This window comes from Choloepus didactylus, chromosome 14, assembly GCF_015220235.1.
Source record: "Choloepus didactylus isolate mChoDid1 chromosome 14, mChoDid1.pri, whole genome shotgun sequence".
NCBI lineage: Eukaryota > Metazoa > Chordata > Mammalia > Pilosa > Megalonychidae > Choloepus > Choloepus didactylus.
In genome coordinates this window covers 55,200,044-55,222,706 of record NC_051320.1, presented here as the reverse complement: position 1 = coordinate 55,222,706, position 22,663 = coordinate 55,200,044, and the positions used below count along the sequence as shown (strand labels likewise).

At 35.7% G+C, this 22,663-nt stretch overlaps 1 protein-coding gene across 7 annotated transcripts in view; it reads right to left on the bottom strand.

The window, feature by feature from the left end:
• VPS13B (vacuolar protein sorting 13 homolog B) overlaps positions 1-22,663 on the bottom strand; it is a 1,017,676-nt gene that overhangs the window by 349,486 nt on the left and 645,527 nt on the right. For all 7 annotated transcript variants that reach the window (XM_037803400.1, XM_037803396.1, XM_037803398.1 and 4 more), the window contains one exon: positions 9,204-9,407. In XM_037803400.1, coding sequence (XP_037659328.1) covers positions 9,204-9,407 — 204 coding nt within the window. The remainder of the gene's footprint in view (positions 1-9,203; positions 9,408-22,663) is intronic.

Sequence of the window (22,663 nt, the reverse complement as noted above, 5' to 3'; positions counted from 1 at the left end):
TTAGCCAGAAACAAAAGGACAAATACTGCATGGTCTCACTAATATGAACTAACAGTAATGAGTAAACTTTGAGAGTTAAAGCTGAGAACACAGGTTATCAGGAGATAGAAAGAGGGTAGAGATCAGGCATTTGATGCTGAAGGAGTACAGAATGTTCAGCAGGATTGATCATACAGATCCAGAAATGATAGCACAATACTGTGTGATGGTAGCACAACACTGTAAGTACACCAAACAAAGATGTCTGTGAGTAAAGCTGAAAGAGGAAGGCTAGGATCATGCATGACACCAGAAGGAAAGATAGAATATAAAGGCTGTGACTGAACAACTTAGTGAAACCTAGAGTGGTCAACAACAGTAACTAAATGTACAAATATAAAAATGCTTTTACATGTGGAAGAACAAATGAATGTCAACCTTGCAAGGTGTTGAAAAAGGATGGTGTGATGGTTAGGTTCATGTGTCAACTTGGCCAGATGATGGTACCCAGCTGTCTGGTCAAGTAAGCACTGGCCTAACCATTGCTGTGAGGATGTTTGTGGCTGGTTAATAAACCAACAGGCTGGTTAATTAAATCATTAGTCAATTGGCTGCAGCTGTGACTGATGATGTCACTGAAGGGCATGTCTTCTGCAACAAGAGAATGCAGTTGGCCGAATTTAATCCAATCAATCAGTTGAAGACTTTTAAGCAAGACAGACAGAAGACCTTCACTTCTTCGTTTGACCAGTGAAGCATTTCCTGAGTTCATTGAAGTTGCCAGTTCGTTTCCTGAGTTCATCGAACACGTTCATTGAAGTTGCCAGTTTGTTTCCTGAGGAGTTCATCAAAGTTGCCAGTTTGTTTCCTGAGGAGTTTGTCGAACATCTTCATTGGAGTTGCCAGTTTGCGGCCTGCCCTACGGAATTTGGACTTGTGCATACCCACAGTTGCATAAGTCACTTTTATAAATCTTATACTCATAGGTATCCCTCATTGATTCTGTTTCCCTAGAGAACCCTAACTAATACAGATGGTATTGGTGAAAAAATATAATCAACGCAAACTAGAGTTTATAGTTAACAATAACTTTGTAATATGCTTCCATTAAATGTAGCAAAGGCAATATACCAAAGCTAAATGTCTATAAGAGGGGATGTAAGGGAAAGAACATGGGATTCTTGGAGATGGTGGTGTTGACATTATTATTATTTTATTTTAAGTTTTTCTATCTTTTTTATTACTCTTTAAAAATTTTTTTCATAGTAATGAATATGTGTAAGTGCTGATCATGGTGATGAATGCACAACTATATGATGATACTGTGAAAACTGATTCCATACCATGGATTCTTGAATGGTATGTGAATATATCTCTGTAAGATTGCAGGGGGATGCAGGGGTATTGGCCTACCCGACCTCGATGGTTGCTAACATGACCACAGACATAGGGGACTGGTGGTTTGATGGGTTGAGCCCTCTACCATAGGTTTTACCCTTGGGAAGACGGTTGCTGCAAAGGAGAGGCTAGGCCTCCCTATAATTTTGCCTAAGAGCCTCCTCCCGAATGCCTCTTTGTTGCTCAGATGTGGCGCTCTCTCTCTAGCTAAGCCAACTTGAAAGGTGAAATCACTGCCCTCCCCTCTATGTGGGATCAGACACCCAGGGGAGTGAATCTCCCTGGCAACGTGGAATATGACTCCCGGGGAGGAATGTAGACCTGGCATCGTGGGACAGAGAACATCTTCTTGACCAAAAGGGGGATGTGAAAGGAAATGAAATAAGCTTCAGTGGCAGAGAGATTCCAAAGGGAGCCGAGAGGTCACTCTGGTGGGCACTCTTACGCACAATATAGACAACCCTTTTTAGGTTCTAAAGAATTGGGGGTAGCTGGTGGTGGATACCTGTAACTATCAACTACAACCCAGAACCCATGAATCTCGAAGACAGTTGTATGAAAAATGTAGCTTATGAGGGGGTGAGCAAGGGGGATTGGGAAAGCCATAAGGACCACACTCCACTTTGTCTAGTTTAGGGAGAATGAGTAGAAAAATAGGGGAGAGGAAACAAACAGACAAGGTACCGCAGGTTCTTTTTTACTTCAATTGCTCTTTTCACTCTAATTATTATTCTTGGTTATTTTGTGTGTGTGCTAATGAAGGTGTCAGGGATTGATTTTGGTGATGAATGTACAACTATGTAATGGTACTGTGAACAATCAAAAGTACGATTTGTTTTGTTATGACTGCGTGGTAATATGAATATATCTCAATAAGAAATGGAAGATAAAAAAAAAGGCAGAGGCATATTTGAAAAGTGGCAATCAAATAGAATTTCTAGCAATGAAAAGTTACTAAAATTAAACATGTAATAGATGGAATAGAACATGAATTTTAGATACTGCTTAAGAGAAAATTAGTAAACTAGGGTATGGATAGGAGAAAATTCCAGGAATGAACTAAAATAAATTTTAAAATGGAAAGATTAAAAGAAAAATTAAGAGAAATGCAAGGGAAGTACCAGGTATTTAATTAGCATTCCAAAATGAGAGAATAGAAAGAATGAAAAAGGTAAAATATTAAAGAGATAATGGCTGAGGGTTCATAAAATACATGAATCCACAGATTCAGGAAGCATAATGAGTCCTGATTAAAAGAAATAAAATAAAATCCACAATTAGACATATCTTGATAAACATCTGATCAACCATGCTGAAGGAAAGATATTAAAATCAGCTAGAGAAAATAAATTATCTACATCATGCCTCAGCACATGGGGTAGGCTGAACTGTAAAAGACATACTTCTCTGATCTACTGTAACATAACCATGATTTATCTTTAACATTGTCCATAGAAGCAAAGTGTGCAATTATTTGTACCTATCGCCCAGTATAGAGGATTATGTCCAAAGAAACATACTGAAATCTCTTTGAATATAACAAAACATTGACAATCATAAGGCTCTAATAAAATAACAGGGAAATAATCATCCAATTCTGTTAGCTTTTAGATGAGTTTATTATAAACAAGGAAAAACATAGTTCACCAAAATTGTTACTAAGCCAGAAGGTACAGATGCACTCATGAAAATACATATTTTGGAAGTCTATGATATCTTTGTTGGGTTCAGGTTCTTCTGCCCATCTGTCACACATTTTGTTGTGCCTTTGTGGGAAACATTAAAGCAGTTTAAGAGCCACATTTCAAAAACTGCATATTATAAAAGACCAGGAGAAGAAAAAAAAAATGGTACCAAGGTTTGCAAAATATTCCACCAAAAATATAAAATCAAAACTGCTAGATGGTTGATATGTGTGCAGGACAATTATTATGCAACATGATGTTTCTCTTGGTCTTGAAGACTCTCAACTGACCTTTTTTTACTTAGGCAAGTTTTTTTGAGATATTTCACATATCAGTATATAATCCATTCAAAGTATACAATCAATGGCTCACAGTATCATCACATAGTTGTGCATTCATCACCACAATTGATTTTAGAACATTTTCATTACTCCAAAATAAAGAAATAACAATAAAAAGAAAACCCAAAACATCCAAACATCCCTTATTCTCCCCCCCATTATTATTATTTTTTGTCTTTATTTTATTACCCATCTACCCATATACTGGATTAAGGGAGTGTCAGCTGTAAGGTTTTTACAATCACATGGTCACACAATAAAAGCTTTATAATTATAGAATTCTTATCAAAGATTCAGACTACTGGATTACAGTTCAACAATTTCAGGTATTTCTTTCTAGCTATTCAAATATACTAGAAACTAAAAAGAAATATCTATATAATGAGCAGTAGTCATAATCATTTGTTAAATCCTAATTTCTCAGTTACACACCCTCCCTTTCATTTGATCATTCTCTCAATCTTCAGGGATACCTGGGCCATGACCATTTTAACTTCATGCTCGAAAGGGGTGTTGACCTTATGAGCAGAGGAATGAAACTCATTGATGTTCTTGGAGAGACTAGTACCTCTGGGTTTCAGGGTTTATCTGGTGTAGGAACAATCTGGAGGTCTTAAGTTCCTGAAAAAATAAACCTACTAAGAAAAACTTTTATAGAATCTTAGATAAAGCCAAGGATATTCTTTAGGGTTTTCAGGAATACTGTTGGTTTGGGCTTGGCATACTATGGCAATTTCCAATATCTGGCTTAAGCTTGCCTAAGAGTAACCTCCAGAATGGCCTCTCAACTCTATCTAAAATCTCCTAGCCATTGAAACTTTATTTTACTTCATTTCTTTTCCCTCTTTTGGTCAAGAAGGCAGAATCAAAACCATCATCCCAGGGCCAGGCTCATCCCTGGGAGTCATGTTCCACATTGGCTGGGAGACTTACACCCCTGGCAGTCATGTCCCGCATAGGGGGAAAGGTAATAAGTTTATTTGCAGGGTTGTCTGGGAGAGAGACGCCACATCTGAGCAACAAAAGAGATTCTCTGGGGTGACTCTTAGGCATAGTTATAAGTAGGCTTAGCTTCGCCATTCTAGAAATAAGTTTCATAGGGGCAAGCCTCAAGATCAAGGTCTTGGCTTATTAAACTGGGAGTCCCTAATGCTTGTGAGAGTATATCAGGAATTCCCCAGATGGGGAAGCTTAATATTTCCACATTTTTCCCCAGTACCTCAAGGGGACTTTGCAAATATATATATATATATATTTATTTTCACCCCAAAAGACTCTATCATGTATCTGGATATTACATTAATCTGTACAGAATAACATGATCTCATTCCCTATTCTAGGTTCATGTAATTAAGTTATTTAAATAAACTGAACAGCCAGGTTAAATTAGATAGTGCGCTACAGAAAATTTAAATTTTGGACCAAATAAACATCTCTTCCTTTGTTCTCACATAGAACTTGAGGTTTTAAAATACAGACAATATCATTCTTTACTCTGTATTCTGATTTCCCTTAGTCCTAACCAGGTACATTTTATTCATATCTCTAATTGAAGTCTGATTTCTTTTTCAGTTTCTTTAACAGTTGCTGTATGGAGTAATGCTGACTTTCAGAGCTGCAGAAATCTAACTCTGAGCTTCAGGTGTCACATAGATAGTCAAAGTTCCAGGAAACTACCAGGTTACACACAAAGAGCACAGTATCTCAGGATTTTAAAATAATAAGTAAAACTCAGGAATAAGTGTGACTGCTGTAAAAGCTTACAATCTAGGAACCTTTACAATGAGACTTATTTGAACATTCTGTACTCCTTAATCATCGATTGCCCAATCTCTGCCCACCTTCCATCCCTTGACAACTCATGCTCTCCAATTCAATTCTCAGTGTGCTCATAATAGTGAGTATATATTAGTGAGATGATACCATATTTGTCCTTTTGTTTCTGGCTGATTTTACTGAACATAATGCTTCAACTAGTTGCATACCTCACAACTTCATTCCTTTCTACAGCTGCTAAAATTCCATCATATGTGTACCACACAATTCATCCTTCTGTTCATTAGTCAATGTACTCTTCTTTAGGCCACCTTCATCCATTACAAATCATTGAAAATGCTACCTTAAACACCAGTGTGACTATGTCTATTCATGTCCATGATCCGGGGTTGCAGGATCATATGGCAACCCTATACTTAGCCTCCTGTGGAACCACCACAATGCCCTCCAAAGGGGCTGCACCATTCTACTTCCCTACCAACAGTGAATAGGTATATTTCTCTCTGCACATCTTCTCCAGCACTTGTATCTTTCTGTATATTTTTTAAATCTCAGGTGAGCTTAACTCCAGAAGATATTTAAGACTTAGCAGTGGTTATACTTACATATATTCACAAACATATATATTAACTGCTACTTGGAAAATGAGTTGTGATAATTTGATTAACTATACCTATTTCTAAGGTTCCTCTTATTTCTAGATTAATGAGAGTTATAAGGACTAATAATACTACAGTCATTTTAAAATCAAACATTTAGCTATGGGTATGAATCCATTTGGGTGATTCTTCAAGAGGGGCACTACCCAATGACTTTAATGCAATTAAAATAAAATTCAAACTCCCCCTGATGTACAAGACCATTCATGATTTACTCCTTTCTTCCCCATAACTTAATCTCCTATTACTTTTCTCCTCCGAGACAGGCATAATCCTCAAAGGTGCTAAGGTTATTCCTACTCTAGGGTCTTCACTCTGTCTGGAACACTTTTCCCAGAAACACTCCAGGGGGCTTTGGATGGAGAGCTCATTCTTGTCATTCAGGTATTGGAAGAGACCTTCCCTGAGCCTAATCTAAGGGAATTCCCCACTTACTCTTACTCCACTGTACTCATATTATTTCTATAGCATTTATCAGTATTTGAAATTTAGGGAACATGGACTGAGTGTCCACTATGGTGGCAGGCCTTCTGCTAGGTGCTGGGAATACAATGGCAAAAACGGATACTTGGAGCCTGTTCACATGGAGCTCAGTTTAACAGAAAAGATAAGTAGACAGAATAACCTTAAGTTGAGTAAGTATAACGATAAGGAAAGTAGAGAGGTTTGGAAATACTCAGCAGGGGCTCTAATCATCTCAAGGTACTGAACTAATACAAAAAACTGATGTGTAAAGACAAATAAAGCATCTTATAGAAAATTCTATAAGAAATAAAATTTAAATAATAATGATTTCTAAGGCATATTTAAATAAAATGCCAGTACAAATTTAGTTTGGAAAAATTATATAATGCTAAAGTAAAGTACTCTCATTTTTTACAAAAATAGAACTTTACCCTCAAAATAAACTAACAGCAACAACAACAAAAACCCAAAACTATGGTTAATATATTTGTGATGGAGATCACAAGTGTTATGTTTAAATTAGAGGTTATCATAAAGTTTAAAGTTCTATGAGCATACCTATGTTAACAGAACTCAATTTTATTTTGATGCTCAATGGGATAATAGCTTTGGTCACAGTTCTCAATAATTTATATCTATAATTTGGAACTTTGGCATCTACTTCTACTTGATAGCCCTTTTTTCAAGGAAAAACTCCCAAATAAACTTGATGTGGGAGGGAGAGACTGGGGGCAGGGGTATAGACAAAAGTTTCACAGAGAAGAGAACATCAGAAATTGTGTCTTGAGGATATAAGTAACAGTGCACCAAGGGACAGACAGTGAGAAGATTTCTTTTATTTCATTTTTTAAAGCTGTAATGACATGTATTGACGTCATTTAACAAAGAGTGCTCACAGAATTATACAGGATAATATTTAAAAGTTATGCATTTTACATATACTTTCATGTGAAATTCTTGATGTAAGCTTGTTTGGCTCTTTCTCTTAAAAATGAAATAATGAAATCTTTGTTAGATGAATTAAAGAATGGATGGGAGAGACATAGCTGAGTTAAGGCTAGATGGCCATAAAGATTCCTAGGAAAATAAGGCCCATTTACTTTGTTGATGATGGAATTTGTGATTTTTAGGAAATGATAATCTACAAATTTTGTAAGCTAGCCTTCTTAATTTTGAAAATTGAGTAAGAAGAAGAATGAAGGACTTGATGCTAGTTGATATCGTGTTATGTTTAGAGATTATGATTGACATAGTGGATGATGTGTTGTGCCACCCAGATTCTCCCTTCAGGACTGAAACATTCCCCCAGCTGCAAGGAGTACTGTCTGCTGCTCAACAGTTGCATCCGTTTACTGAAATTTCCCTTGGCTAGCCAAAGAGAGTTTCTTCACCCAATGTTACACCCCTCCTCAGGAGCAGCCCACATCCAATTATTTGTTAATGAAAGACTTCAATAATACATTTTACATCATGACAGTGCTATGTGCTATGGATAAACTAATGGGCAGGATGGGCCTCGAGACCCAAATGAGTATATAGATAATTCTAATATAATACGCCAAGTGATAAGAGAGAAGCACACAGAAGTGGCACCTCACCTGGATTCAGGGAAGTGGGATCAGAGAAGACTTCCTAGAAAAATTAATGTCTCCTATGGAACTTGATGAATGCTAGGGTTAGGCAAGTGAAAACAGTAAATTAAGAGAGTTCCAAGCAAAGAGATCACATACAAAGACCTAGAGGCAAGTAAGTGCATATTTTCAGAATGTCGAAAGAAACATAAGTGAGCACAAAGAAGTTAGAAAAGAATGCAGATACCCGAAGAAGAAGAATCTTCTGAATCACGTTAAGGAGTACAAACTACCACTTACTGTTTGGTCTTAGGCAAATTATTTATCTTGTCTAGGCCTCAGTTTCCTCATACACATAAATAGGAAAATAAAAGTTCTTACCCTACAGGATTATTAAGAAAATTAAATATGTTAGGTAAAGTGATAAGCATTGTATAATCCATTATTAGTGATGCTGGTATTATCATTGTCAAGACATGGACAAATATTGTTCTGATGGTAACAAGCAGTCAGCATTGCAAAAGGCTTACAAGAGTCTGAACACAATGTTTCAAAGAAATCCAGTCAACACACCACCATGATGTACTATAAGCAAAAGATGTTACTGATTCTCATACATAGAAAAACAGATGAAAAATAATTATCACTTTCTTAAAATAATAAAGACCTCCAGTTTTACAATATAAAAGTATCTTTAATGCCTATTACCGTCATTCTAGCAAACAGTTCTACCCATCTCTCTGATGGCAATCATGAATAGCTTGGGTTAGTTGGCAGTGACTCTACAAATCTTACAGTTCACATTCAGGGCTAATTCCTTTAAAATATTCTCTGTAAGCATAGCTGCTTTTAGTCAAGTAGGTGATAAAACAGCCCAGAGCCAGAAACTCTTGGTTTTCTCCCTACTCTAACCTAAACATAACTTTACACAGTATTTGTTACTTTTCTCCCTTATTATAATAAACAGAGAGACTACGGGGGGAAAAAAACCTGACACTGAATACAAAGGATTTCAAGTGACAATGGGAATATATCCCCTGAAGTGGATCCTTTCATCAAATAGCAAACTTTAAAAAAAAAAAAAAAAACTTATTAAGGAAATGCTGACACAATCTTAAATTTGTAACAAATATGGCGTAACAGCATTAGGACCAGCAGGTTTCCAAGCAAAATCATCAGCTACAATTATAAAATCTATTTTATGTTTGCAATGAAATGCAGAAGCAATACCAAAACACTTACGTTGTACATGGCAAAGATTGTATCACCAACTGCTCTTTTGGCAGTGAAATTTTCGGAAGTGTAGAAAGTTTCTCAATCATTTCTTACCTGCTAGCCATATTCCACTCAAGCGCTGGATTTTGAGAATTTCGGTCACTCTCTATTAGCACGCCTCCAGTGTCACTTTCCTTCTCTGGTTTTAGTTGATCCCATTGGGCAGTGCCAATACTGATGGACTGCAAGTCTATTTGGTATTGTCTATCTTCAATTTCTGATCCAGGGTCTCGAAGTATCCCTAAGTTCAAGGCTCTCCTGTAAAGGCAATATAAAAAAGAAGTAAACAAATAAAATAAACATTCCAGGTTTAGTTTGTTCATTAACATAGTAGCATCATTTTTCCTTTGGATTGCTGGTTAATCACATATATGGCAGAGGTAGTAGAAAGTTACCACATATTTTGGCTTGAAAATGTATCTACAACCTATCACTTACAGTAATCTACCTTATAATAATTTCTTACATTATTCCCAGATCTATACTGTTGATCTAAGTACTTTAACACACATGACTTTAACCCTTGCAATGTTGTGAGGTACTATTATCATCTTCATTTTTACTAAGAGAAAACAGAACAGAGAGGATGAAAGATTTAGCCCAAGTTACAAAACTAGTATGGCACAAAACTGGAACTTCAATCCAGGTTGTTTTTTTTTTTTTTTGACCCAAAACCCAGCCTTATTTCCAATGCTAATCACCTACCTTTCTTAGAACTTTGATTTTGTTTTTTGTTTTTGTTTTTGTTTTAGGAAAAGGTGATGGAGCTTTGTTAATATATTTCACTGCACCACAGTGCGATGGTTTGAAGCTGTATGCAGCCCAGAAAAGTATGTTCTTAGAGTTAATCCATTCCTGTGGGTGTGGACACATTATAAGTAGGATCTTTTGGAGTGTAGGACTTTAAGTTAAGATGTGACCCACTTCATTCAGGGTGGATCTTAATCCTTTTACTGGAGTACTTTATAAGAGAATGAAATTCAGACAGAGAAAGAAGGACACAGAAGAAAGAAGCTGGAAGCAAGGAAACCCAGAAAAGAAGAGAGAGACCAGCAGATGCTGCCATGTGCCTTGCCACGTGCCAGAGGAGCCCAGGATCACAGCTAGTGTTCAGGAAGAAGGTATTGCCCTGATGATGCATTGATTTGGACATTTTCATGGCCTCAGAACTGTAAGCTTGTGAACTAATAAATTTCATTGTAAAAATCAACGCATTTCATGAGATCTGCTTTGAGTAGCTTGGCAAACTAGAACACCCACCCCTTGCCTTTGGTTGTTTACATAAACAGAGGTTTAAACTGCTGAGAAGACTACAATGATCACTGATGTAGAAACACCAGTAGCAATTTACTGGCCCATATAGAGTTGTAACATATACTTGGATCTTATTGGACTCATTCTTAAGATAAGTTAGTTCCTGTTAGCTTAAAGCTAATTTAAAAGAAGTAAATGTTAAAATTTCCATGAAAGTTTTAGAATGAACATAACAAGGCAGATGGGAAGAACATGGATTCGGGAGTCAGACAAACCTGATTGTCTGAATTTGGTAACACTTTCTTATATTAAGTTTTCATGGTTCAGAAATGTTTTAAAGTGAGTGATCAAAAGGAAAATAATATTTGGTTCCTATGAAAGTTTTCATCTGCAGCAAACTGAAATAATAAATGATAGAAAAAAATAAAATTAAATTAATGAAATTAATTGAACACTAATGAAACTTATTACTGGGGGTGGAGAAAAGTGTTCGGTCCTAGTGTGAAAAGTACCCAAAAGTACAGTAAGAATCTGGTTAAGACTATGCCTTGGTTGGGTGAGTAAGCACTGGGGGGGTCCAACAGTAGATGACTAGCCAGATTCAAGACAGGAGATGTCTGGGCCAGGTGCTCAGGACTGGAGAGGGCATGCACTGGGCCAGGCAAGGTGAGGGCTGAGATTAATAAGTCAAGCGGAGCAGGAAGATGACGAGTTAAACGAGTAGGCAGCTCAGGTAGGGAGAGACATCAGGAGTTACCAGCAGAGAAACAGGAAAACAAAAAGTCAAAAGTCATAGTAGGATACAGAGAAACAGAGAAGGATGGATTCTCAGGAACCTCAAGATAAGGGCTAAACTTGGTTTTCTTTTTCTTATCTAAATAGAGAAATTAAAATCTAGAAATGGGAATGGAAGGGAAAAGGCCTAAATTTTCACATGATCTCAAGAATTGCATTAGAAGTAGGGCCCATAAAATGGGCCAAGGACCCTTTCAATTTCCACTAATGAAGGATACAAAGAAAAAGAATGAAGGAGGGAGGGGCTGGAAGGGAGTAATATTTTGAGAGTCTCTCTGATTAGAATGCTCTTGTCTAGTTCAAATACTGGTGTAATTCTGCTAATTCTTCAAGGCCCAGCTCAGGTGTCACTTTTCTATAAAGTCTTCCCTGACCATACTTTCACCAAACTCCCGCCCACATCTGTGTTCTTAGGGTATCTCTATACTTACAAGTATAGTAACATATCACAATGATTGTCAGTCTTCTCCAATATACATAAAATTCTTGAGGTCAGGAACTACCTGACATATCAAACAATCAGTAACTGTTATTCAATTCACTGATTTGAACTAACACAAATCTTTACAAAGCTCAAGTGGAGAATCTATCTGCCCACAATGATAAGAACACAGTCTTTAAATAGTAAACTTTGCCTCAGGTTCACATAAATGCTGGCATTCAGCAATTATCTTTGGCAGTTGGTGGCCTAGCCTATTTCCCTAGATTATTACTCCCTATTAAAAGTTATACTTATTTATTTTAAATGAACACTCTCTACATTTTAAACAAATTCTCCAAACACATTTTTAAGATGAACTAAAAAATAATTTAAGAATCCCTTTAAAGAAAGAAAAAATAGGTTGGAAAATATAATTTGTGTTATATTAAACGACAAACAAGCCATCCTGGGCAAGTATTAACATCAGTCTTTTTATTTTCCTTGGCACACAGAGAAACTGCGTAATCAGAAAATTGCAACCACAAAAACACTATGTTTCACCAGAGTTTTTCATTTAAGTTTGAAATTCCCCATGTTTTCTACTGGCCTTAAATTGGGCTTTATTCTGACTATCATCGATCTGTGGAAAACATGATTTCCCACAGATTCTTCTTCCCTAAACAAAATGGTTTGTATATTGAACAATAGCCAGATACTTCTAAACATGCTAGTTTTCAAATTTCAAACTTTGTAGGGATCAGGCTTAGAGATTTAATATTTTCTCTATTTGTTTGTTGTTGAAATTAAATGATATATTTGACATTTTAACTTGATTTGAACATTCAGAGTAATTTATAACATTTGAGTGTATCAGTCCAACTTTAAAAGTTATTTGCAAAATCATCCAAATCAGAGTTGTAGAAAATAGGATAAGCACTAGATTCATGTGTGCTTTGGTCTCAGACTTTTCCAATGACCATTAGCTAGGAGAAATTACTTAACTTCATTGTGCTTTATTTTCCGATTAGGAATATTATAGAGATAAAATATAATATGTGATTGAAAATTATACTATTCATAAAGAGGTGCATTATAAATTTTATGATCATCCCTGAAGTATGTTTATGTGGATCTGAATAAACAGATATCTAATCACCACTAATTACAGATGCCCAGGCACCAAGACAAAACAAAGTCTACTTCTCTAATTATGAGAGAAATATAAAGAAAACTACAAAGGTAAATGTTCTTTAGCATTGCCAAGGTCACCTGTTTAGGAAATATGGCATTTATAAACCCTGAATGAACCTCCTGACTGAATCAAGTAAGATGCTTGAAAAAATTTTTTGAGTATCTTTCTAAACACGTCTCAGAGCTGGCACCAAACAAAGTCAAGTCAGGAATCCTGATAAATAAGTACCTGCCAGAGTATTTAGAGTTTCTGCTGAATTGTGCAGACATTGATCTTCTGCTCTGACAACTGCACAGTTCCCACTCAAGAAGGTGACTCTAATAGGAGATCCTGCACACAGATCCAGAGTCACCAAGGGCAACACCAGCAATGAAAGGGCAAATGGAAAACAACCCTCTTAGGAGCCTTGTTGTGGTGAACAGTTCTGTATCTTGATAGTGATGGTTGTTACACAAATCTATACATGTGATAAAACTGCATAGAACTATACACACATACACAAACATGCACACACTCAAACAAATGTGAGTGCATGTAAAACTGGTGAAATCTGAATATGGTTGTGAATTGTACCAAAGTTAATTCTTAGTTTTGGTATAATATGTAATTGGTTTTGTACTACAGTTCCCCATTAAAGGAAAGTGGATAAAGGGCACACTGGACTTCTCTCTTTAAATATTTTGCAACATCCTCCGCTCTATACTTAAAAAAAAAAAAATCAAATCCAAACAAAACAAAATAGCCCTCCTAACGCCCATGCAGAAAAGAACAAGTAATTTACCTGTCTTAATTGAAGCAACGGGTAGAGAAGTAAAAAATCCTCCAAAATTTTGTAGTCACAAACCAGAGCTTGTGGGTTGGAGTCTCAAATTTAGAATGAAAATTTCAGTCTGGAGAGCCTTGCCCCAGATAATAATACCACAGGTTAACAAGCAAAAGCAGAGGCAAAAGCAGGGGCAAACACACATCTATGGTCAATTGATTTTTTTTTTAATGCAATTTTATTGAGAAATATTCACACACCATATAATCCATCCAAAGTATACAATCAATGGCTCACAGTGTCATCATATAGTTGTGCATTCATTGCTACAATCAATTTTAGAATACTTTCTTTGCTCCAAAATAAAGAAAAAAAATAAAAATAAAAAAGAACACCTAAAACCTTCCATACCCCTTATCTCCCCTATTATTTACATATTTTTTGTCTTTATTTTATTATTCATCTGCCCATACACTGCATAAAGGGAGTGTCAATCACAAGGTTTTCCCAATCACACAGCCACACAATAAAAGCTATATAGTTACACAATCATCATCAAGAATCAAGTCTTCTGGATTACAGATCAACAAATTCAGGTATTTCCTTCTAGCTATTCTAATACACTGGAAACTAAAAAGGAATATCTATATAATACATAAGAATAACCTCCAGAATGACCTCTCAACTATATTTGAAATCTCTTAGCCATTGTAACTTTATTTTGTTTCATTTCTTTTCCCTCTTTTGATCAAGAAGCATTATCAATCCCATGATGCCAGGGCCAGGCTCAACCCTGGGAGTCATGTCCCACATTGCCAGGGAGACTTACAACCCTGGAGTCATGTCCATGTAAGGGGGAGGGTAGTGAGTTTATTTGCAGAGTTGGCTTAGACAGAGAGGACACATCTGAGCAACAAAAGAGAATCTCTGGGGGTGACTCTTACACATAGTTATAAGTAGGCTTAGCTTCTCCTTTGCAGGAATAAATTTCATAAAGGGAATTCCCAAGATCTAGGGCTTGGCTTTTTAAATTGGGAGTCCCTAATGCTTGCAAGAATATTAGAAAGTCCCCAAGTAGGAAAGTTTAATAGTTCCTCATTTTCCCCCAGTCCATCAAGGGAACTTTGAAAATACATTTTTAATTCTCTGCCCAAAATACTCTGGGATGTATCAGGATATTACATTAACCTGTACAGAATAACATGATCTCATTCCCTAGTCTAGCTTCCATGTAATTATATTGTTTACATAAACTGACCATAAAGGTTAAATTAGGTAGCATGCTACAAAGAATATAAATTTTGCATATGGTCAAAATATTAAACTAAAAAAATTTTTAAATACAGTTTTATTGAAGTATATTCACATACCATACAATCATCCATGATGTACAATCAACTGTTCACCCCAATCCATGGTGTACAATCAACTCATCACCCTAATCCATTTTTGAACATTTTCTTTACACCAGAAAGAATAAAAAATAAAATAAAAAGAACACCCAAATCATCCCCCATCCCACCCCAATCTTCATTTAGTCTCTGTGTCCATTTTTCTACTCATCCATCCTTATACTGGGTAAAGGGAGTGTGATCCACAAGGTTTTCACTATCACACTGTCACCCCTTATAAGCTAATACCTATAATACCTATACAATCATCTTCAAGAGTCAAGGTCACTGGGTTGGAGTTTGATAGTTTCAGGTATTTACTTCTAGATATTGCAATTCACTAAAACCTAGAAAGGGATACACACACACACACACACACACACACACACACACACACACACACACATATAGCACATAAGAATGGCCACCAGAATGACTTCTCAACTCCATTTGAAATCTCTCAGCCACGGTCAACTGATTTTTAAGAAGAGAGATGAGTGCCGCCATGGTGGTTGTGAAAAAATTTGTGGTAAAGAGGGGCAAAAAAAAAGAAGCAGGTTCTGAAGTTCATCCTTGACTGCAGAAGACGGAATCATGGATGCTACCTATTTGGAGCAGTTTCTTCAAGAAAGAATCAAAGTTAATGGAAAAGCTGGTAATCTCAGTGGAGGGGTCGTAACCATTGAAAAGGGCAAGACCAACATTACTGTAATTCAAAGGTGCCTTTTTCCAAAAGGTATTTGAAATATCTCACCAAAAAATATTTTAAGAAGAATAATGTATGAATTATACTACTTCCAGATCAAGCAGGATGAAGAAGAAGAGGAAGATGAGGATTGAAACTCACTTTTCCTGGAATGTTTTATATGAATGCTTGAATAAAACTTGGAAGTAAATAAATAAATAAATAAATAAATAAATAAATAAATAAAAATAAGAGAGATGAGCCACTCAATGGGCAAAGAATAGTCTCTTCAATAGATGATGCTAGGATTTGGATAGTCACATACAGAAGAGTAAAAGTGGACCCCTATCTCATACCATAAACAAAACAACTCAAAATGTACCAATGACCTAAATATTAGAGCTAAAACCATAAAACTTTTGGAAGAAAACATAAAGGAAAATTAGGCATTGGATTCTTAGATATGACACCAAAAGCATGAGCAACAAAAGAAAAAAACACATAAACTGGACTTCATTAAAATTAATAACTCTTGTGTATTCAAAGGACATTATCAAGAAAGTAAAAAACAAAACAAAACAAACAAAACCATAGAATGGGAGAAAATATTTGGGAATCATATATCTGACAAGGGTTTATTTCAATATCCAGAATTTAGAAAGGACTACAGTCCCAAAACAAAGACAAATGCCCCAATTAAAGATGAGCAACGAACTTGAATATGCAAAGAAGATATTAAAATGTTGAGTAAACACATGAAAAGATGCTTGACACCATTAACTATTATGGAAATGCAAATCAAAGCTACAATGAAACACAATTTCATACCCAATAGGATGACTATCATTTAAAAAATGGAAAATAACAAGTGTTGGCAAAGATGGGGAGAAACAGACACCCTTGTACATTGTTGGTAGGAATTTTAAATAGTGCGGCCACTGTAGAAAATAGTTTGGTGGTTCTTTAGAAAGTTAAACACAGAATTATCATATGACTTAAAAATTCCACTTGGAGGTATATAACCCAAATAATTGAAAACGGGGGCTCAAACAGATATTTGTACAATAATGTTCCTAGCAGCACTATTCACAATAGCCAAAAGGTGGAAACAACCTAAGTGTCCATCAACAGATGGATAAACAAAATGTGGTACATACATACAAAGGAGTATTATTCGGCGATAAAAAGGAATGAAGTTCTGTCATATGCCACAACTTGGATGAACCCTAAAGACATCATGTGGAGAGCGAAATAAGCCAGACCAGAAAGGACAAATATCATATGACTTTACTTATATGAAGTACCCAGAATAAGCAAATTCATAAAGAAAGAAAGATTACAGGTTTTCAAGGACTGTGGGGAGGGTGAGGATGTGGAGTTATTGTTTAATGGATATACAGAGTTTCTGTTTAATGTGTTAAAAAGTTTTGTAATGGAGGTTGATTATGGTGGCACAATACTGTGAATGTAATTGATCACGGAATTGTATACATATAAGTGGTTAAAATGGAAATTTTGTGTGGTATATATGTTACTATAATTTTTTTTTTAAAAGCAGAGTCAAAAGCAAATTTTCTTGAGATGAACTCATTTTCACCCAAAGACTTCAAAGAATTTCCACAGATTAGGTTCCGAGAGAAATGAGAGACTCACAAACAAAATTTACAGTTCACGTGAGAAAATAAGGCACTTTGAGTGAGACTATTTTCTTCTTTTCACAAAGAAGAAAAGTTCAAAATTAATTAGCTAAATATAAAAGACAGAAATAACTAAAAGAAAGAAAAGGAGGAAGGAAATAAGAGCAGAAGTTAATGAAATAAAAGAAAGAGAGAAGATCAACAAAGCCAAACATAAACAAATCTTCAGTGTTCAAGAAAAAAAAAAGATAAGTATAGAAGGCAAAAACCTATATTTGAAATAGAAAAGGAAACATAACTATGATGCTCTGCCAATTAAATAGATAATAAAAGGATATTAGGAAGATTTATAGGGGCAAAGATTTTACAACTTACTATGAAAAAAAAAAACAAAACCTCTCCTAGTCACCACTGTCTCTACAAGATATTTCTTATCCTTTTCACCATGGGATTTATAAAAAGGTTGTCCTCTCATTTCTTTAACAAAATATAACATTAACTTCTCCTTTTATGGTCTTTTTTTTCTGTATGAAAATGACTACAGCTCTATTTTAAAGCTGTACTCTGCCAGTATTAAAAAGGTGGTTATGTAATAAGTGGTGAAAAGTGACAAACTTCTTCCCTATTCTGAGCCTAAGACAGGACTATCAAAACTGTATCTTCCTCTCTAAACAGCTCTGCCTTCAATGTGCTATCTTAGCTTTCACTCAACAAATATTTACTGGGCGCTGCGTGTTAGGTCCTCTGATGGACTCTAGGGATACAGTCAAGGTCCCTATCCCCAAGCAGTTTACAGTCTAATGGGGGAATTTACAAGCAATTACAAAACAATAATGATGTAAAAGTTAATGCTATAGTTAGGTATAGAGTGCAATTGGAAGCACATAGCAGGACACCTGGCCCAGACCTGGGGAACCCAGGAAGGAGGAAGCAATGTTTAAACAGAGTTCACTGTTTAAATAGAACCCAGTTTCATTTAATGACATGAAGAAAGTATCTCTGACAGAGGAAACAACAGGTTCAAAGGTCCAAAGGCTTGAAAGAGGAGCACATCCAGAAACTCGAAGGATTCTGAATGGCTTGGGTGGAGATGGCTTAGAGGAAAGTGAAGCCAGAAGGTAGTGGGGCTTCAAGCCAAAGACATCCCGTCCTCACCCAAGTATCAGAGACCTAGACTAGGCTCAGCCTTTCGGGGTGAATGGGCATGGTCCACAGTTGGGCTTGCCTTGCAAATTGGTATTTTCTTTGCCAAATACGCTACTGAAATTAGTTATATCACAGTGACTGAGAGCAAACATTGAGGTTTCTGTCTTAATTAAGAAAATTAAGTGAGATAACTTACAAAGGGCCTGGCACAGAATTTGTCACATCATAAACCTCGATGTTAGAAGAAAAATCATCCTACTTTGATTCTATCCTCAGTCCCTGTATAAAACGTTAAACAGAGGAAAAGACACTCTCCTGGATAAAGCACACAGTAGAATACTGAAAAAACAAAGCTGGGCAAGAGACTACCACTCACCCTGAATTTAATTAATCAAACTCAATGAATTCTACTTAAAATTTTCAAGTTAATCTTTTTCACTAATATAAAAAAATTCTAATAACATGCTGGTAGCATGCGATGAACTCTTTTGTTTCTAGGCAGGAAAAAGTTTATCATGGAAAATTTAGGCCAGTTAAAAATATACTTTCATCTTTAAAATTACACTTTTGTCAACAATTTCTGAACCTCCTGAGTTATCAAATCCAGGAAACAGCACTGTATTTCCTCTGTGGACAGTTTCCCAAAATTTAAAATTTAAATTTTGCTTAACAGAAAGATTAACTATATATTAAATAATTAGCTAATATTTACAAAATTTAAAAGTTTGCTTTGATTTTTCTCTGAAAAAAAATAGCTACAGGGTAATTTTTTTCAAACTTAGATAAAGTCTAATTTTTCTTTTTTATGACATGATCCCTATAACTTATTTTTCAGTTCTTTAAAGTCAGAAAATATACCAGTGGTACACTGATTCTTTCTTTTTTTGGGGGGTGGGGAGTGGGGGGTGGGTTGCTTTTTCTTTTAAAGCAGTTTTATTTAGATATCTTCACATACCATACAAACCATCCAAAGTATACAATCAATGGCTTTTAGTATAATCACAGAGTTGTGACTTCATCACCACAGTCAACTTTAGAACACTTATTACTCCTAAAAGAAAAACCCCATTCCCCTTAGCAGTCACCTCTCAATCCTGCTATCCTTCCCCAGGCCTAGACAACCACAAATCTAATCAGTCTCTATAGATACATTTATATTTATGTTTTATACAAAGGAATCATATAATATATAGTACTTTTATTTTTTTTTGAAAACTATTTTAGGATTTTTTTCCCCTTCAACTTGAAACATTCACTAATTTTTATTCTTTAATGTTGTAAAATGTGCCCTTGTTTTGTTTATACATACCTAAAACCAATTCCAGTTAATAAAATATAGAATACTCAAAGTACTTTGTTTCTTGATACTAAATTAAGGAAACATTCAAAATGTAATCCAAACACCATACATAAACGTTTATTAAGCACTATTAGAGCAAGTTGTCTTCCATAACATATATTCCACATAATACGGTACACCAGACCCTATAAAGGTATAAATACATACATGATCACAGTCTTACAGGGCAAAAATAATTTATTTTGCTTTTTCTCAAGTTTTAAAATGCTATTTTCCCTAAGCAAAGAACTTAAAAATAGACGGGTGGGAATGAAAAACAATCTGACTACAATAAGAAAAATGAAAGTGCATCTTATTCAAAAGCTTTGATTTAACGTGCTAGGTTTTCACAGAACATTCGAGTGAAGATTTCTAAAAGAATACTTTACTTGGGAACTAATCATAGGAAAAGAACTTTATTACTTCGGTGAAGACCAAAATGCCTAATAATAACGTTTGCTTTAAAAAATATAATGTAAATGTCTTTCTAAAGAAAAGCCTTATATTATTGTTTCATTTCCTAATTAAATTTTTTCCTAAAAATGCTTGATATGAATCATAAGTAGGAATCAAATTTTCTAGTCTCAGGTTTATATACTTCTAAAAGCTCTATGAACTTTACTTTCCCTCCTTACTGCAGCCTTTAAAACCTTTTAGCAATTCAAATCAGGAAAGGGGGTGAGTCAAGATGCCCATAACTTCCTTACACTTAACACAAAAAGCTGCTTTATTGGTTAAAACGTAGGAGTTATAATTGTAATTGCTATGCCCTTCTGAAATTCTTCTCCCATACGATTTGAACCGTTTAGCAGGTGGTGTAGGAGGATAAACTAAAGTCTGCAATAGTTGGTCAATAATGTAATCATAAGGAACCAAAGACTTTAAGTATATAACAGGAAACATGGCTTTAATGTTTTCCTTTTTAAATTGAATTAGTCTGGGTCAGGCCTTTTGTATGTTTACCTAAGGAACAGCTCATGTTGAACCATTTACTGCTCACTGCTGAAAAGGCACATCTCAGGAACTCACTGCAAGAAGTAAAATTCACTCACTTGCAGCTCAATTGAGATCTACAAAATGTTAAACAAGCCAGAAAATAGGAATGCAAAAAGAAGTAAAACTTGTATGTCTTGATTAAGTTAAGTATCTACAAATTTAGCACCAAGTCTCTAGAAGTGACAGAAATTTTTAGGGTAAAAATGGCAGGGGATATAATGGTTGACAGTCAGGCTGAAATCAATGCTAAGTTCCCTGATCAATGATTTAGATCAGGGGTTCCCATCTTCAGAATGCAGCAGAATCACCTGGGAACTTGTTAAAAACCTAAATTCCCACCTTAGATATTCTGATTCAGCAGGTTTGGACTAGAGCTAAGGAATATTCTCTTTTTCCACCCCCATCTTCCCCCCTTCCTTCTTTCTTTCCTTCCTTTTTCTATTAATCTAAACAAGCATCCTTATTGATTCTAAAACAACACTCTGATACTTAGAGCATCACATCTCTGACTTGGAACATCATATCTCGGCTATCTGAACTGAGGTGAGCAGGGAAAAGGACTAGCAAATCTAAGGCTATCTCATTTCAAAACAGAGAAATTAATATTTGTCCTGCCCCTTTCACTGAGCTGTTTACTGGAGCTGTCTCTTCTCTTATTCAAGGCTAAGATCTCTGTTAATTCTTTCCACCTTTGAAGGCTGGGTCTGTGTCTGTTTTTCTCACTCTCTTGTATTTAGCACATGATAGGCTTTTAATAAATGAAAGCTGAATGAATAACAAATATTCTTCTTTATGCCTTTCATTTCCATTGGGGGCTTTATTCAATCACTCATTCTTTTCCTCTCCTTCATCTTCATCCTTCATCTCTTATAAAAGAGAGACAGACAGGCTCTTTCCTTAAGATCCTAAATCCCTCTCTAGTTTCCACCCTTTCTCTCAAATTTCCTTTTAGCCAGAAATGTCTTTTTATCTCAGTATTTCCATATATTCACAATTAATTTTCTCCTATAACCAAGAATGATCAGGCATCACCCCTACTTCCCCTCTGAAAGTTTCCTGGCAAAGAGCCACAGCTGATTTTCTAATTATCAGATCCCATTTATGATTTTCAGTTATTAACTCAACTGAGCTTTCTGGGACATTTCACAATTAAAAATGGCAGTGTAGCCCAGTGGTGAAGAGCACAGACTGCACACCTAGCCTGCCTGGATCCATAACTCTAGCTCTTCCACCTATCATGGGTTGTCTTTGGGCAAATTACACTTGCAGTGCTTCAGTTTCCTCATCTGAAAAATAAAGTCATTGGGGGTGCTAAATGAATTGATTCATACAAAAATATCTGACACAGAGTAAGTGAATAATATATATTAAAAGCTATTATAAAGATCACAACTACTTGCTTATTTTACATACTTTCTTTCATGAATTTGTGTGGCACCACAACCCCCCAACTGACCCCCTTAATCTTCCATACTAAATTATTTTTTGTTCTCCCCTTCAGTATTGTTGCACTCCAGGTCTCAATCTTCAGTTTTATTTTCTACTTTATCCTTAATCCTTTGTAACACAAATGATTCACAAATTCTAGCACATATATTTCTCAATTATATACCCAATGAAGAAGACAAGTTTACTAGGATCCCCTTACATTCTCTGGTCCAGTGAATTTCATGATTTGTAAGACAGATGGCTACTCTTGGGGTTCCATGGCCCAGGAGGATGCAGTTTAATAATACTGTATTAAGGGCATGAATTTTGAAGTAACAGTTATATCAAATTCTGGTTCTACCATTTACAAGGTATATATCCTTGGGGAAATCAACTAACTTTGACTTGAATATCAGATTCCTCAATAAGGGGGTTATGATAGCTACCCACATAGGCTTCTTTAGGGA